The sequence below is a fragment of the Onychostoma macrolepis genome, chromosome 04, assembly GCF_012432095.1.
Source record: "Onychostoma macrolepis isolate SWU-2019 chromosome 04, ASM1243209v1, whole genome shotgun sequence".
In the NCBI taxonomy this organism is placed as follows: domain Eukaryota; kingdom Metazoa; phylum Chordata; class Actinopteri; order Cypriniformes; family Cyprinidae; genus Onychostoma; species Onychostoma macrolepis.
In genome coordinates this window covers 34,298,951-34,317,157 of record NC_081158.1, presented here as the reverse complement: position 1 = coordinate 34,317,157, position 18,207 = coordinate 34,298,951, and the positions used below count along the sequence as shown (strand labels likewise).

General features: G+C 36.1%; 1 protein-coding gene across 2 annotated transcripts; it reads left to right on the top strand.

The window, feature by feature from the left end:
- The first annotated feature begins 3,704 nt into the window (after positions 1 to 3,704).
- slc38a2 (solute carrier family 38 member 2) lies at positions 3,705 to 16,240 on the top strand. 2 transcript variants are annotated; one of them, XM_058774356.1, is made up of 17 exons: positions 3,705 to 4,575; positions 5,870 to 5,998; positions 6,866 to 6,994; positions 7,086 to 7,170; positions 7,252 to 7,367; positions 8,392 to 8,465; positions 8,547 to 8,639; positions 9,553 to 9,628; positions 10,041 to 10,123; positions 10,872 to 10,930; positions 11,063 to 11,200; positions 11,278 to 11,357; positions 11,469 to 11,569; positions 12,650 to 12,774; positions 12,859 to 13,003; positions 13,807 to 13,904; positions 13,987 to 16,240. In XM_058774356.1, exons 2-17 carry the CDS (start codon positions 5,898 to 5,900, stop codon positions 14,098 to 14,100), a joined length of 1,617 nt encoding a protein of 538 aa, XP_058630339.1. In that variant the 5' UTR covers positions 3,705 to 4,575; positions 5,870 to 5,897; the 3' UTR covers positions 14,101 to 16,240. The 2 variants fall into 2 exon arrangements, with proteins under 2 accessions (XP_058630339.1, XP_058630340.1); XM_058774357.1 differs by lacking the exon at positions 5,870 to 5,998 and having other exon boundaries at positions 3,708 to 4,575.
- Positions 16,241 to 18,207: the final 1,967 nt, after the last annotated feature.

The following is an 18,207-nucleotide window of genomic DNA, read 5'->3' as shown; positions in this document are numbered from 1 at the left end:
TCTTACATTGGAACTTTCCCCTTAAACTTAAAATTCATGTCATCGACACTTATTTTTCAAAATATCTTCTTTTGTTTTCCAAAATACTTTTGTTCTACATGATTCACATACTTTTGTTCTGCATGATTAATGATCTAAGAAGGTAAAAGCATTTGTTCAATAAAGATAGGAACATTTTGAGACCATATTTAAGAAACAATTCCTTCAGAAATCAATATATTCCCAATGGATTGACAGTTGAAAGCATTTATTCACTAAAATATGGTACAGAAGAACATTTTGAGACTACATTTCAGAAACAATTCCTTCAGAAATCAAGATATTTCCAATGGATTGACAGGTGAAAGTCTTTTTTCAATAAAATATGGCCTGAAGAACATTTTGAGACCATATTTAAGAAACGACTTCTTCAGAAATCAATATATTTCCAATGAATTGGCAGGTGAAAGCATTTATTCACTAAAATATGGCACTGAAGAACATTATGAGACTACATTTCAGAAACGATTTCTTCAGAAATCAAGATATTTCCAATGGATTGACAGGTGAAAGCTTTTTTCAATAAAATATGGCACTGAAGAACATTTTGAGACCATATTTAAGAAACGACTTCTTCAGAAATCAATATATTTCCAATGGATTGGCAGGTGAAAGCATTTATTCACTAAAATATGGTACAGAAGAACATTTTTAGAGCACATTTTCAGAAACAATTCCTTCAGAAATCAAGATATTTCCAATGGATTGACAGGTGAAAGCTTTTTTTCAATAAAATATGGTACAGAAGAACATTATAAAATTACATTTCAGAAACGATTCCTTCAGAAATCAAGATATTTCAATGGATTGACAGGTGAAAGCTTTTTTCAATAAAATATGGCACTGAAGAACATTTTGAGACCATATTTAAGAAACGACTTCTTCAGAAATCAATTTATTTCCAATGGATTGACAGGTGAAAGCTTTCACTAAAATATGGCACAGAAGAACATTATAAAATTACATTTCAGAAACCTTTCCTTCAGAAATCAAGACAATTCCAATGGTTTCACAATACATAGGGTGTTATTTGAATGAATGAGTAGAAAATCTGTATCTTCAGATAATGCATCTGATGGTTTCCCCATTTAAAGAGTGTCATTTCTCAATGGTTGCTACTAGTTTCAAAGGCAGAGCTGGGATTTCTTCTGTCCGTTTTTCACACAGTGTGGAGACAGAAAAATGCTTTTGTTGATCCAGTCTTACCTATGGAGTCGGGGCGTCGCCTGGGGCCCCACGGCCTGTTTCAATAGGTCAGACATTCCAGCATCCGTGTTCTTTTGTGAACTCCAGCTCAGAGGCTGCAGTGGCCTTTAATCCGAGGGTAAATCACCGTAGACCGGAGTCCCGTACGGCCCTGCTCCACTTCCACTGGGGATTTGGCTGATCGGGGGGTGACGAATAACTTCTGTGCGAAGGTGGTCAGGCGAGTGATTCGTTTAAGTTATGCTGGGAGCTAAAGAAACAACAAACTCGACTCGCTGCCCTTGTCTGCCGTGACCCAAAGCCGAGCGCGCTCTCCCAGCGTGGGGCCGCACTCATTCCCGACTCGTTTAATATGTCACTTGTGTCTAATGTCAGAAGTTCCTCTTTTTGTAAAATTCCTCCTTTTGCTCCCCACATAGTCATGTGGTCCCATGATCTTATTCACTGACATGGAAAAGTCACTGTCTTTGACGTCTCAGTAGACACGAATAAAGTGTTTCGCTCACAATCGACTCATTTAGGAGGAACTTCTGAGACAAAGGTGATTGCTAATTGAACTTTGTTTCCTCTCCTGAGCAATATTAGGCAACCTCTATAACATTTCCTCGCTTAAAATAGGGCACAGGGTGGGTTGTGGTGTATATCTGTGGTTCCTCTGAAGTCAAACTGTTTAACACAAAACCTAGATATTCTTTTACTGCAGAGGAATATGTTATTGTTTAGATGCTGATTTTAAGTAAACTTAGTGTTATTGTAGTAAAAGTGTAGTAAACATGTTTTTTTTTGGGGTATTGATAACCATTTTTACTACATATACCATGGTTAGTGTAGTAAAACCATGGTTAATTCGTGGTTTAAATATAGCAATGGTTTTATTTAATTTTCTTAAGGGGAAGAACCTTTAACATCCCTAAAATCTTAAAAACTTTTCACAGTGATGCCACAGAAGAGCCATTTTTGTTTCTCAAAGAACCTTTCAGCGAACAGAAAAGAACCTTTTGTGGCATGGAAAAGATGTTCTTCATGGAACCATCGATGCCAATAAAAAACCTTGATTTTGAAGACTGTAGAACATTTCCATTTCACAAATGGTTCTTAAGATTATTAAAATGGTTTTTAAGAACTGATCACCGGAAGGTTCTTTGGAGAACCCAAAATGGTTCTTCTATGGAACATTTATTTTTGAGAACTTCTGATGAGACATTAGAGATTAAAGTACTTGTAATGCGAGATTACTCTGGTTTTAAGCTCTTAATTTGCTCTCAGTGCTGTTTAGGAGACACAGCTGTGATATTAAAGGTTTGCAGTTTATATTGAGATCTTTGACTTGTTAAGCAGTTTGAAATGCTTAACTCTTAAATCTTTATTGGAATCTCAGGTGCCACGAAGAACCTTTAACATCCATAAAATCTTAAAAATAAAGGGAAAAAAGGAAGAATTTTCACAGTGATGCATACAAGAACCATTTTTGTTTCTCAAAGAACCTTTTAGTGAACATGGAGAATATGTTCTTCATGCCACAAAAAAAAAAAAAAATTTCCATTGCACAAAAGGTTCTTAAGATTAGAGCCATTTTTGTTTCTCAAAGAACCTTTTAGTGAACAGAAAAGAACCTTTTAGTGAACATGGAGAATATGTTCTTCATGGAACCATTGATGCCACAAAAAAAAAAAAAAAAAAACGTAATTTTTTTCCATTGCACAAAAGGTTCTTAAGATTAGAGCCATTTTTGTTTCTCAAAGAACCTTTCAGCGAACAGAAAAGAACCTTTTGTGGCATGGAAAAGATGTTCTTCATGGAACCATCAATGCCAATAAAAAACCTTGATTTTGAAGACTGTAGAACATTTCCATTTCACAAATGGTTCTTAAGATTATTAAAATGGTTTTTTTAAAGAACTGATCACCGGAAGGTTCTTTGGAGAACCCAAAATGGTTCTTCTATGGAACATTTATTTTTGAGAACTTCTGATGAGACATTAGAGATTAAAGTACTTGTAATGCGAGATTACTCTGGTTTTAAGCTCTTAATTTGCTCTCAGTGCTGTTTAGGAGACACAGCTGTGATATTAAAGGTTTGCAGTTTATATTGAGATCTTTGACTTGTTAAGCAGTTTGAAATGCTTAACTCTTAAATCTTTATTGGAATCTCAGGTGCCACGAAGAACCTTTAACATCCATAAAATCTTAAAAATAAAGGGAAAAAAGGAAGAATTTTCACAGTGATGCATACAAGAACCATTTGTGTTTCTCAAAGAACCTTTTAGTGAACATGGAGAATATGTTCTTCATGCCACAAAAAAAAAAAAAAAAATTTCCATTGCACAAAAGGTTCTTAAGATTAGAGCCATTTTTGTTTCTCAAAGAACCTTTTAGTGAACAGAAAAGAACCTTTTAGTGAACATGGAGAATATGTTCTTCATGGAACCATTGATGCCACAAAAAAAAAAAAAAAAAAAAAAACATAATTTTTTTCCATTGCACAAAAGGTTCTTAAGATTAGAGCCATTTTTGTTTCTCAAAGAACCTTTCAGCGAACAGAAAATAACCTTTTGTGGCATGGAAAAGATGTTCTTCATGGAACCATCGATGCCAATAAAAAACCTTGATTTTGAAGACTGTAGAACATTTCCATTTCACAAATGGTTCTTAAGATTATTAAAATGTTTTATTTAAGAACTGATCACCGAAGGTTCTTTGGGGAACCTAAAATGGTTCTTCTATGCAAGAAATTCTGAAACTAGACATTAGAAATGACTGTGGCTGTAATGCGAGATTACTCTGCTCTTAAAATCTCCATTTGCTCTGTTTGGGAGACACAGCTGTGATACTGAAGCTTTTATCTGTTCATTTTATTTCTCGTGAGCAGGAAGAAGCCGGTGAACGCCTTCATGAGGCTGGGAGAGTCTCTCGTCTGGGTCAAGGCAGGTCTGTTTGTATACAATCACGTCAGAGGCTCCACCCCAAGTGTCCGCCGGCTGATGCAATGCGACCGGCGAATATAAACCGATCTCAGCAGCATCAGAACACGACTGTGATACCGGACGCGCCCAGAGGACATCTCCGTTAATCTCCAACATTAATATTAATGTTACAGATTTTAGGGTTTATAAGTATTACAGTGTTTCTATTTATGGTTAACATACTTTAATAATTTTAGGATATTTATTTAACCTATTGTCTACCGCGGTACATTCTTTGAAGGATCAATCGTTATCTGTTTTGTAATTGATCACTGGAACATTCTTCACGGTTGGGAGGGTTTGGTCATTTTTTTCCATTCACAGCGGAGCTGAAGAAACGGATTTGTCTTTTTTTTTTAATTCTCGAGGTAAGATCTCTTCCCGGTTTAACGTTATTTAATGTTTCAGAACAGTTATGATTCCCTGACCTGGTTTTAACCTGGTTGCACTATTCTTGGCGTTTATTTTATTGTTTTATTTTATTCATTTTGGGTTTGTGTTTCTCGGCGTGACTCACTCGTGTTTCATCATCTTATTTCCACACATCCGTTCAAAAGGATGCATTCGTTAATCAAACACACTCATACTTGCGCATATCTAATGATCTTAAATATTGATATTTTAGAAAACGCTATCAAAGGCTGGATATGTTAAATGAGGTGATTTAAAGGGTTTTATTGGCGTTGTTTGATTTTGGTTGTTGATAAATGCGGGGGCGTCTGCTTCACACACACTGAGCACATGCATTTTTCCTTTATTTTTATCAATATTATCATTATTATTTGATGTTATACAATTATTCACGTAGTTTGGGAGTTTAAACGGAAATTTAATACCTAAGTTTCCTTGTCACGGTTTAAAATGGTCATCAGAATCTGATTAAATAGCCTACATTAACAAGAATAAATACCTTAATTGGTTATGTTCAGTCGTTTTGTTCCGAACATATAAATATAGACTGATGAGACGTCGGTATTAATACTTGATGACGATGCGGCGGATGCGGCGGATGCGGCGCGTGCTGATCTGTTGTCGGTGCCGGTTTGTAATTTTCCACTCAGCTCTCGGAGGGTCACGTGACCTGATGCCCAGTTTGCGGAGCTGAGGCGCGGCTCCGCTGAAGCAGTGCGGGGACGCGCGTTTGCTAAACCGCAGGAGCGCGCATTGACGATCCTTTAAAGATTTCTGGAGATTGTTCAATAACCATTGTAGAGATAGCTTTACAATTTCTGCTTTATGAAACAACAAACAAATGTTTGCATAGCATATTTGAGGTAAAATGCGTGCAAATCTTTGTTTAGGCTATATTTAACTAATAATCTTAACATGCAAAAGTGTTTCGCTTGAGGAGACGTACAGTATATCATTCAAACATTTTCCTATGAACGTTTCCTCTTGTGTAAAGATGTTTGTGCAATGCTGTTGTTGGTCTTTAGAGACTCACTGATTTATCAGCTAGGCTACATAGAAAAGAGTGAATGTTGGTAAACAGTAGCCTATCAGTCAAACCAATTACCTGAGAATTTCTCTCACAAAACACCAAATTAAACCCTCGTGGGTGTGTTTGTCCCCCAAAAATACCCAATTTTTTACCACTATGGTAAAGCAAAACCTAAATCCTTGCTTAATAAGGAGTCAATATTTCATTGTTTTACATTACAGAATAAACAAAGCCCCTGCAATTAAAAAGATGAGTCGTTTTGAAAATGCTCCAGACATGGACAGCAGCAGTTACTACAGCAATGAGTTCACAAAGTCTCTGGACAATCTCACCAGTGTCTCCCTCAACGGGTAAAACTTGCTTCATTTGATCTAGACGAGTCACTAGTAGTGACTAAATCCTCCCTTATAGGCTATCTAGATAGACTAGGCCTAGATCTAATGCACTGATGTGTTTACAGAATGCAGTATACCAATGTTATAATGGCATCAAGAAATTTTAACATTTAGAATATTTAATAATAATAATTAATTTGAGGTAAAATGCTTGCAAATCGTTGTTTAGGTAATATTTAACGAATAAACTTAAAGTGCAAAGTGTTTCTCGCTTGAGGAACGTCGAGTAAAATAGTTAGACAAACCTATGCTTAAATAGTAAGGAGAACATTTAATTTTTTTACATTGCAGAACAAACAAAGCCCCTGCAAATACACAGATGAGTTGTTTTGACAACGCTCCAGACATAAACAGCAGCAGTTACTATGAGTACATGAGTTATCATAATGGGTAAAACTCGCTTCATTTGACCTAGACGAGTCACTATAGAATCTTGTATAGAAGATTTTTCTACCAATCTCAGAAAATTATTAGAATATTAAAAATAAACATTCAATAATGTCATATTTTGGGGTCACTTGACCCGATGCCTGTTTGTGGAGCTGATGCACGGCTCTGCAAAGCAATGTGTGAACATGCACTTTTTAAAACGATGGTGCGCACATTTATGGACCCTTCAAAGATTTCCGGGGACACGTGATCGACTGTCAAATAACCAGTTTGGTTATTTCTGGTTTTGAGTCAAAGAACAGCCAAATTATAATTAGACTGCAATGAAGATGTGTTTTTAAATGTTCCAGTAATAATAACTAATATGAGGTAAAATGCTTGCAACTCTTTGTTTAGGTTATATTAAACTAACAAACTTGTTTTACATTACAGAATGAGCAAAGCCCAAGCAAATACAAAGATGAGTCGTTTTAACATCGCTCCAGACATAGACAGCTGCAGCTCCAACAGCAACGAGTACACAAGCTATCAGGACTGTCCCACCAAAGTCCCCCTCAACGGGTAAAACTTGCTTCATTTGACCTAGACAAGTCTCTATTAGTTAATAAATCTTCTTTTATGTTGATCTAATGCACTGATGATGTGGTTACAGAATGCAATATACCGACGTGGACGCGGAAAGCCAGAACTTCCTCCCTGATCATCAACTGGGGAAGAAGAAATATGAAGCTGAATATGTAAGTGGTTGATCTGGTCTGAAGCATTTCATCAGATATTGCCGTTTTACACGTATGAATCTCACTGTTCCTGTTTTGCAGAGCCCTGGTTCGGCGTCGTTTGGTATGTCAGTGTTTAACTTGGGCAATGCCATCATGGGAAGTGGAATCCTGGGACTTGCCTATGCCATGGCCAACACTGGCATCGCCATGTTTGTGTGAGTATCGAGGTGCTTCAATATATCCGTGCTGCCAAAACATCAGTTTTAAAAATTTACATGCACATTTGCATGAGCAGATACCACCCGACTTTTCTAGTTTTAAAAGAGTTAGCAGGGAGTTTAGGGCTTTTGTAATCTATGAACACAATGTACATAAACGTCCCTGATTAGGATAATTAGTGCTGTTAATGAGTACAGCAATTTGCCCCAGATTCTTCGATGTAAATCTGCTGCAGCTGATCTGAGTCAGTCGGTTCGGCTCTGGTGAAGGAAGTAAATGCAAGTCGTGCATCTTCTTAGTGTTTACAAACAAAGCCATATGTGTTAATCTGGAGATAGAGGAGTTTCTGCCGGTTATGTAAAGGTGTTGCAGGTGGAGCAGTGCTGCGTTTTTGATGCCAAATCTCCAGGAAACCATCAAAGAATGACTTCTTACGCAACCGAAATGGGATTTCCAGTGTGCACAGTAAAATCCTAATGCTTTTAAACCAGAATTTGAGTCAGTGCGTTGCTTTGAGTCAGAAAACCTTTACTGTGCGGTTGAGGAATGGGTTAAATAGCAAAGATGTGACCGTCAGCTCCAGGCATGTGAAGTGGAAATCTACTGAAGGTCAGGCAGGTTATAACGGGATCAAGCGAGCTCCAGACAATGGAATGAATGAGTGTGTGAGAATATAATCACGTCTAATCCATAGTCACCTCCCTCTATTATGAACACATACGTGTGTGTGTGTGTGTGCGTGTTCATAACGTGACTCATTACAGACATTCAATTATGTCCAGTTGTCCGGGCGAGCAAATGGTTGAGGTCATCTTGTCTAACACTGAGAGTCAATAAGAGCTTTCTGTTTTTCTTAATGCATATTTCTGTGCACAGTTTGTCTATTGTAATCTCTAATGAAGTATATGAAAATGCTTCATGTTGACTTTAACGTTTGGTGGTTAAAGAGAGCATTGCAACCCATGACAGAGTTTGAGAGCGATTTGAATAATTCAGACTGTGTATTGTTCGTTTCTGCAGGATGCTGCTGGTCGCCGTGGCCATTTTCTCCCTCTACTCAGTCCATTTGCTGCTCAAAACGGCCAACGAAGGAGGTTAGCTTCTCTCTGTGTGACTATGTTTCTATTTTTAACCGTGATAAGTATGAGTTTTAATGCTCTGCCCCCTCCGTCCAGGTTCTCTGGTGTATGAACAGCTGGGGTACAAGGCCTTCGGGATTCCCGGCAAACTGGCAGCGTCCTGCTCTATCACCATGCAGAACTTTGGAGGTACGACTAGTAATGTGAATCCAGCTAACAGGGAATGTTTTTCATAAATTTGAGGGCAAAATGCTCTTAAAGGAATGTTTATGGAATGTTCTTGTAACTTTACTCAGTATACGCTCTCATAATGCTGAGAGTAAATTTGTAGTTGATAAACATTCTAAGTAATGTTTTTGTAGCCTTTAATCACAACAAGAAAAGTTTTAGAAATATAAAAAAATAAAGGATCAAATAATGCATTTTGGGTAAAAATTGAATTTTTTTAACCTTTAAATAACAATATAATCAAGAGAAGAAAACAATAATGATATATTTTGGGTGAAAAAAATTTGTAGAATGTTGCAAGAAACGTTTTTGTAAACTTTAAATAATGTTATAATCTTGACAAGAAAACTCAATGTTTTGACATTTTAGAGTATTAAAAATAAACATTGAAATAATGTTATATTTTGGGTAAAAATTAAGTTGGTAAAATGTTGTAAGAAACCTTTAGATAACATTATAATTGCATCAGGAAAATTATAACATTTTTAGAATATTAAAACTAAATGTTCAAATAATGTTATTTTTGTGTGGAAATAAAGTTAGTAGAATGGTGCAAGAAACATTTTTGGAACGTTTAAATAACATTATAGTTACGAAAAGAAAACGGTATGTTCTAACGTTTTGGAACTTTAAAAATAAACATTTAAATAACGTTTTATTTTCAGTGAAAATAGAGTTAATAGAACATTTGTAAGAAACGCTGTCACCCTTAAATAACGTTTAAAGAAAACTGTGCATTTCAACATTTCAAAACAATGTTCCCACAACGTTTTTATAACCTACACTTGTTACCTGTGAATGTGTTGGTATCAAGTGATATTTTGGTTTGTTTTAAGGTGCTAAAGTGTTTTTTCAAACTCTCTTTCAATCCCAGCTATGGCAAGCTACCTCTACATCGTGAAGTACGAGCTGCCCATCGTCATTAAGGCCTTCTTGGACACTAACGACAAGTAAGATTTCATTGATTGCTGTTCATTGTGCGTCCGTTTGGCTCTTAGATGATGGAGCTGTGCGAGGACTGGACAGCACAGGCCGATGTTGTTGTTGTTGTTGTACTGGAATGTTTTGCAGCTCTGTGTAGAACAGTGTGAGCGCTTCATTGTACAGCTGTCCGTTCAGGGGGGGTCTGAACGTCTGTTCAAAGACGTCGATTGAGAGCTTTGTGACAGTGACCTAATGCAACAAACACTGACATCAAAGATTCAGGCCCCTACATGGAGCCCAAAGGCCCCTGCAGACAAAGCCACATGACAAAACTGAAACACGCTCTAGAGTTTTGTGTTTGTAAAACAGGATGTTGCAGAACACCTGCGTGTCATTTCCTCAGAATGCTAATATCGATGTCTGTGGTGTTTTTTCCAGCTCGTGGTACACTAACGGAGATTATCTGGTGCTGATCGTCACTTTGGTCATCATACTGCCGCTCTCGCTGCTCAAAAACCTGGGTAAGTGTTCCTAAATGAAGGGCAAAATAATAAAAGAATACCCCAAAATAATTAATAAAACTATATTTTGCACACAGAAAATTGAGCCCATTCTCTGTAAAAGCATAAAATACTGTAACATATGCTTCATATTCTTTATAAAAAATTTTAGACTAATAAATAAAATTATAAAAATATAAAAAAAGAATAAAAAATATATAAAAATCGAAGTTATACAGTTTTAGAAAAATTATTTATGTAATATATGAGGCTCAAGCGACAGTTTTCAGATGATAATAATAGATTATTAAATTATTAATAAAATAAGTAGTATTAAAATGAACATTTTTCTAATTATTTTTGTTTTATAATATGATATAATTATAAATAAATAAAATTATAATACAAATTAATGTAATAAAATGAAATGTGACCGTTTTCATGTTAATAAAAATAAATACAATTATTAATAAATTATTCAATGCAAATATTATTATTATAATTATTTATCACTATTATTACTATTACAATGTTAAATTCTAAATATATAAAATGAGAAAAATGCGTTTTGTGGAAATTATGAATAAAATAATAAATACAATCATTATTATAATTAATACATTATTATTATTGTTATTATAAAAATTGTTGAATTGTCTATAAATATAATGAAATAATATATAAATAAATTGAATACAATTTTTAGAAAAATGATATATAAAATATAAGTGGGTGACTTTTGTGTTGATCCTCATGATTTGTGTTTCAGGATATCTGGGATACACTAGTGGTTTCTCCTTGTTGTGCATGGTGTTCTTCCTGATTGTGGTGAGTACTGAGACATTCGCTTTAAATTGCTCTTATTTAACATAGAAATAAATATGCAAATGAAAGCTAGAGTGTCATTCCAGCTGCTATTGTTAGTCTGATGAGACGATTTCTCCTGCTGTTGTTCTTCAGGTGATCTACAAGAAGTTCCAGATCCCCTGTCCGTTACCGGAGAACTTCATTAACATCACAGTAAACGTCTCTCAGCCGCAGGTCAACACTACAGATGAAGAATGCTGCAAACCCAAGTACTTTGTCTTCAACTCACAGGTACGAGACGGATATTTGCATTAGGATATTCGAGTGAAAGGAGTGTGCGGTGATCTAACTTTATTGTTTTATCTTAGACTGTGTATGCGGTGCCCATTCTGACCTTTGCATTTGTGTGCCACCCGGCTATTCTGCCCATGTACGAGGAGCTCAAAGAGTGAGTGCGACTTTAACGCTTCCATATAAAATACTTAATCGCTAGAAGTTGCATTTTGTGAGTTCAACCTCGCTATATAAACTAACTCTTTCTCTGACTATCTATCTGCAGTCGTTCCAGAAGGAAGATGCAGAACGTTGCAAATGTCTCGTTCCTGGGAATGTTTGTTATGTATCTGTTGGCTGCTCTCTTCGGATATCTGACCTTCAACGGTGAGCAAAACGCAGACGCACGGCCACATCAGAGCCTGAATGTCTTCCAAACACGTTACGACACATTTTATAGTTCAATGCCAGGTTGAAATATACAGTGAGGCAGTGTTTGTTTTAAACGGAGGTGTGTCTGTTAGAATGCACCGGATTGAACCGGCAGATAGCCAGCGTTGAATCTCTACACGGCTCCGGACGGTTTCGCAAGTTTTGGGAAAGAGTCAGAGACGTTCAGCTGTTTGCCGCAGCAGGAATAGAACATCATGTTTGATGTTTTTACGTTTCCCCGATAGACAGGAATTGTTATGTAACGCAGGGATTTCTCAGACTCAGTGAAGGGAAAATAAACATTTTTGTGGGATGGTTTGTTTGATGTCCTGGACAAAGTTACAGCGAATTTGTTGACAATAAAATGTGTTTTTCACCACTCAGAGGAGGGCAACTAAAACTAAACCTTAAAAACATATTTGTTACTTGAAAAAAAAAAAAAACATTGACTGGAAATTTTTTTTCAAATGTTGGCAGGGCTACCTTTCAAATTTTCATTTGGTTAATTTATTTCTTATTTTTTATTTTTTTTTTAGTTATTGAAGTACTAAAACTACATCTGAAAAATGACAAATAGCTCTACAAAATTACTAAATCTTAAAAAATTTAATAATAAAAACTAATTCAAAGATTAATAAAAACTATAATCCCATCTAACAAAAAAATGTTCTAAGAACATTTTGCTAAAGTTTATGAAAATGTTATTTCTGAATGTTCAAAATGTCATTTTTTTACATTTTAAAAAATGTTTATCCTTGATTATGCAAAAGTTAGGGGAACATTCCATTTGAACATTTTGATCATGTTACTTTTAAATGTTCTCTGAACATTCTAAAACGACATTTAACATTTAAAAAATGTTAGGCGAAGTAGGAAAAAAAAGCATTGATAATGTTTTTGTGCTAAGGTTTTGAGAACATTATAAAGACCAGATAACTTGGACGAATGTTTTATTAGCTGGGATATTATCTCAATGGACTGAAATAACACTTCACTTCTATCGTAAGTCTAAAGACTGTGTTTTTGATTCCGCAGAGGCCGTTGAACCCGAGCTCCTGCACACTTACTCAAAGGTCTACAGCGTTGACGTGGTGCTTCTGATCGTGCGTTTTGCCGTCCTGACCGCCGTGACGCTGACGGTGCCCGTGGTTCTCTTCCCAGTGAGTATTCCAGCACATTTACAGGCCTGGAAACTTACGTAAACATTGCAGGAGTGTTGAACGAACGTTTTTTTAACGTTTCAGATCCGCACGTCAGTCAACCAGCTGCTAGGCGCCTCTAAAGACTTCAGCTGGCCGCGTCACATCTGCATCACCGTCGCTCTGCTCGTCTGCGTCAACATCCTCGTCATCTTCGTTCCCACCATCAGAGACATTTTCGGATTCATCGGTAAGTGTGACACAGGAAGTGATGTCATCACATGTGTGTGGCAGTATTATTGTAATATCATGTTACGCATTTTGTACATATACGTAATTTCATACTTATTTTGTAGTAATTTTATATTTCAATATTCTCAGTTTTATTTTAAAACATTAATATGTAACCTCTGAACTGCATTGTACAAGTTTAGCATCATTAATATAATATTATAGTTTTTAATTCAGATTCCTTTATTTGTCATTTTTATGCTTCACATAAAAAACGAAATTATGTTTCACACGTCCACACCTCAGTAATGCAGTGCCCAAAAAGATATTATACAAATATCTAATAAAAAGAAATGAGTAGAGTCGAGACACCAATCATTTCATATTCATATTTTGAATTTGTTATGATCTTATGATTTTATTTTAATTTCAATTAAGTTTAGTAATTTTGTAAAACTAAATAGTAGTTTTTCTTTAAAAAAATAAGTCTATATACTTTTTAGTAAACAAAAATGAGAAATGTTGCCTTGTCAACAAAGTGAAATAAAATTATTTTATTTGTATTTTCTAATAGGTTTTAAATATTTGATTTGATTTAATTTAATAATGTCTTTATAGTTTTATTCATTATTATTTTAGTTTTAGTTATTTTAGTAATAACAAATTAGAAATGTTACCTTGTCGACAAACTGAAATAAAATAAGCTTACATTTTTTTATATTTATATTTAGGTTTTTAATTACATTTTTTTTTTTACATTATTTGTTCAAATTTATTTCAGTTCATTTTTTTTAATTCAAATGTTTTTTCGTCTCTCTGTAGGTGCGTCCGCTGCTGCTATGCTGATCTTCATCCTTCCCTCGGCCTTCTACATTAAACTGGTGAAGAAAGAGTCCATGAAGTCAGTCCAGAAGATCGGGGTAAGACATGATCTGACCAAACACGTGTGTTCTTGACCTGCGATCGACTCAGTATGTCTCATCACACTCTCTTTCTTCTCAGGCCACTTTGTTCCTCATCATGGGATTCTTGGTGATGACCGGCAGCATGGCTTTGATCATCGCGGACTGGATCCACAACGCAGGATCTTCAGACGAGCACGCCGACGGCCACTAGTGGGCGTTTCTTAACCCTGATTGACAGGCAGATGGGCGGAGCCGAGCCGCTTACGCTGCAACTGAGAACTAGAAGAAGCTGCTCTATTTTCAGCGCAGAGCAAAGACAAACATCCCATTCTGAGAGAATGTCCTGAACTTTGTACAGTATGCTGTTAGGCCACACAGATGGTGATCCACTCGTATTGTTGTGCTTCTTTTTTTTGTTGATTTGCTTTTCTTTTGTGTTGTTCTTTCGGTACAGCTGAGTTTTCGGTGGTACGTCGCACAGGAACACGTGCATCATTCTCCGTATTCAGGTTAGGCGTTTCGTACTCACAACCAAAACTGATTTCACGATCAACACCGAGCGGAGCGCCACCTGCAGATGCGTGTTCAATCCGTTTGTACCTTTGCCAAAAATATTGGTGTTTGTATGTAAAAAAGCACTTACTCTTTTTCAGCAAATGTGAAAAAACTGTAATTTCGCACATTTTGGCTGTGCTTTAAACGCATTCGTTACAATGCCATTTATACTGTACTACTTGAGTCACCTTTACCTGTCGTGTAGATCTACTAATGAACAAATATTGATTTGTAGTTGTTGATTTCAGACAGGAACGGCTGAGTAAATTTACTGTAACTTATTTAAACCTGGACGACAGCGATAGGTGCTTTAAAGTCAACATGAGACGAAGCAAATAGGGAATGTTTGCAGATCATTCTGGCAATGTTTTCTCAAACACACTTATTCTAGTAACATTAATAGAACGTTTGTTCAAGGTTCTCTGGTCTCTCAAAATATTAGCGTAAAAACATTATTTATATGTTGTTCATAAACGCTTTAGTTGGACAGTTATCTGGCATTTTTTAAACACTAAAATGCAACATTCTTTCTGAATTTTAAACAAATGTAACATTAATAGAATGTTCATTCAAAGTTGGACGTTACTGTAACATTTTTTAAATCTTGCTACTTGTTTTAGAATGTTCAGAGTAACTTTCCCATAATGTTTGCAAAATTCTAATTCGAATGTTCCCTTGACGTTCGCATAACCAACAAACAAAGTTTATAAAACGTTTATAAAAATAGACATTTTGAATGTTATAATCAAAACTACTCTTGGTCTAATTATGAACATTTCGCCATTGCACAGTATCTGAAACAACTATTCAACTGACGTCACATCAAGACGATGTTTACCAATAGTCAAGTAACTATTTAATCATTGTTTTAGACTATCGTAGGTTATTCAGCCTTTCTAAAACATTAAGAAAAATGCAATAATAATGAATAATGATTAAAAAAGAGTCCTGTTTCACTCTGGAATACGTCACTTTAATGAAGTAAACGAGTTGCTGGTTGTCATTTCATGTCGACTTTAAAGCTTCACAGTATGATTGTCATTTGTTTTGCTTTGTAAACTGCAGAATTGAATGGCAGATCGTTGTTGCCGAGGGGAAATGAGACTGTTAGTGTTCAACTTGACTTACCATTCAGTGTTTGCCATCGGCAGCTTGAAGTTATTCCCTGAACGAGAGATAGACAGACTGACAGACAGACAGAGGAGTGTGTGTCGTCCACTAATCAGCTGTTATGAGTGTGGTGAATGGAGAGGTCACATGACCTCTCACACACACACACACACACACACCTCACTGTGCTTCCAACGGTTAAACCTCATGTGTCATCCAACCTGTTACTCTCCAGCCGTTATTTATGGAAAAACATCAGTGTAATTTAATCTATTTTACTATATTTATATATATATTGTATATATGTGAATATACCACAAAATGAAGTGTATATATGCTGTCATTTATTCTTGTTTTTTTCTCAATTTTGCTCAACATGTTTGAAATATGAAAATAGCTTTAGATGTCCCTCTGTGTCGGGGCCCCTGATCGGCCCCTCTTCATCTGGCTGTGAATGTCATACTGAGCACAAGGTTCCTATCGTCTTGTGATCGGCCCCGACACACACACACACACACACACACACACACCTTTTACATTACTACTAAAATGCTGTACTCAAACTCGAGAGGGGTGAAGCGCTCCTCATGTACAAGAGGCCATTCCTGCGAATGATACGCTCTTGTTTCAATGAAACACTATGTATATCATGTAATTAATGTCTATTAAAGGTTCATGATAACCCATCCATGTGTCATTGATTTTATTTGATAGAAAACTATTCTTTCATATTGTTTAGATACGAGACTGGTCAAGCACACATACAAGGTCACACAAGGTCAAATCTGTCAGGATGAGTCACACTGTTTTAGTTAATGATTTTATCAGTGGTTACACATATTAAAAACTAAAAGAAAACTGAAAATGTAATAAAATAATGAAATTTAGAATGTATTAATATTACATTTTTATTAATTTATTGTATTACATTTGAACAGCATACATCAATATTTTAGTGAATATTGATATTATACTATATTTAATATTTATATTTATATATATATATATTAGTGCTGTCAAACAATTAATCGCGATTAATCGCATCCAAAATAAAAGTTTTTGTTTACATAATATATGTGTGTAATGTGTATATTTATTATGTATATTTAAATACACACATACAGTATGTATTTTCAAAATATTTACACGTTTATACATTTATATATTAATATTCTTATATTTTATATTATATATAAATATATTTAATACATAAACATAACAAATTTTTCTCAAATATATACATGCATGTGTTTGTATTTATATATACATAATAAATATACACAGTACACACACATGTATTATGTAAACAAAAACTTTTATTTTGGATGCGATTAACTGGCTGATCTGATCACAGAGACTGAACAACAGCACCCGGACTCTGTTTTAATCATTCTTCGGGACTTTAATAAAGCCAATCTCTCCCGTGAACTGCCAAAATACAGACAGCACATCACATGTCCCACCAGAGACAGTAATATATCTCTTTAAATTTTTACAGAAAATCACAATAACTGATCTTGCACTGTTGCTTCAACACTTGTTGACATGTAACAATAATTTTTATTGGTCTGAGTTTTTTAAGGAGGGCAGGGCAGAGTGTTACATGAAGCTTGTCAGAGAAATTGTAAGGTAATTGAGCCTGACATTAATCACTAATAAGGGTACTAAAGCAATAATAGGTTAGCTTACCAACAAAGCAAAGGTTTATGAACAATGTTTTGACATGCTCTTTCAAATAAAAAAGTTAAATTTATTAAAAAAACTTAAGGTCATTTTAGGTAGAAATGGCTGGTTAAGCTAAAATGGGCCACAATTTTCAGCTAAAATGGGCTGCATACACACACACACTTTTAGACAGAAATTGAGGGTGAATATAGGTTTATAGGCCTATTGTAGGTATGTACGACCAGCACTGGTGCACCTCAGGGCTGCGTTCTCTCCCCACTGCTCTTCTCCCTCTACACCAACGACTGCACATCTAAAGACTCCTCTGTCAAGCTCCTGAAGTTTGCAGATGACACCTCAGTCATCAACCTCATTCGGGACGGTGACGAGTCTGCTTACAGACAAGAGGTTGAGCAGCTGGCTGTCTGGTGCAGTCTTAACAACCTGGAGCTCAACACGCTCAAAACTGTGGAGATGATCGTGGACTTCAGGAGAAACCCCCTCTGCACTCCCCCCCACTCACCATCATGAACAGCAGTGGAGTCATTCAGATTCCTGGGCACCACAATTTCTCAGGACCTGAAGTGGGACAATCACATTGAGTCCATTGTTAAAAAAGGCCCAGCAGAGGTTGTACTTCCTTCGGCAGCTGAGGAAGTTCAACCTGCCACAGGAGCTGCTGAAACAGTTCTACTCCGCCATCATTGAATCCGTCCTCTGCAATAACTGTCTGGTTCAGCTCAGCTACCAAATCTGAGCTCAGAAGACTACAGAAGGTAGTCCGGACTGCTGAGCGAATCATTGGTACATCCCTCCCCGCTCTCCAAGAACTGTACTCATCCAGAGTGAGCAAAAGGGCTGGCAAAATCACTCTGGACCCTCACATCCAGCACACTCGCTCTGAACTGCTGCCGTCTGGTCGACGCTACAGAGCTCTGAGCACCAGAACGACCAGCACAGGAACAGTTTCTTCCCTCAGGCAATCCAT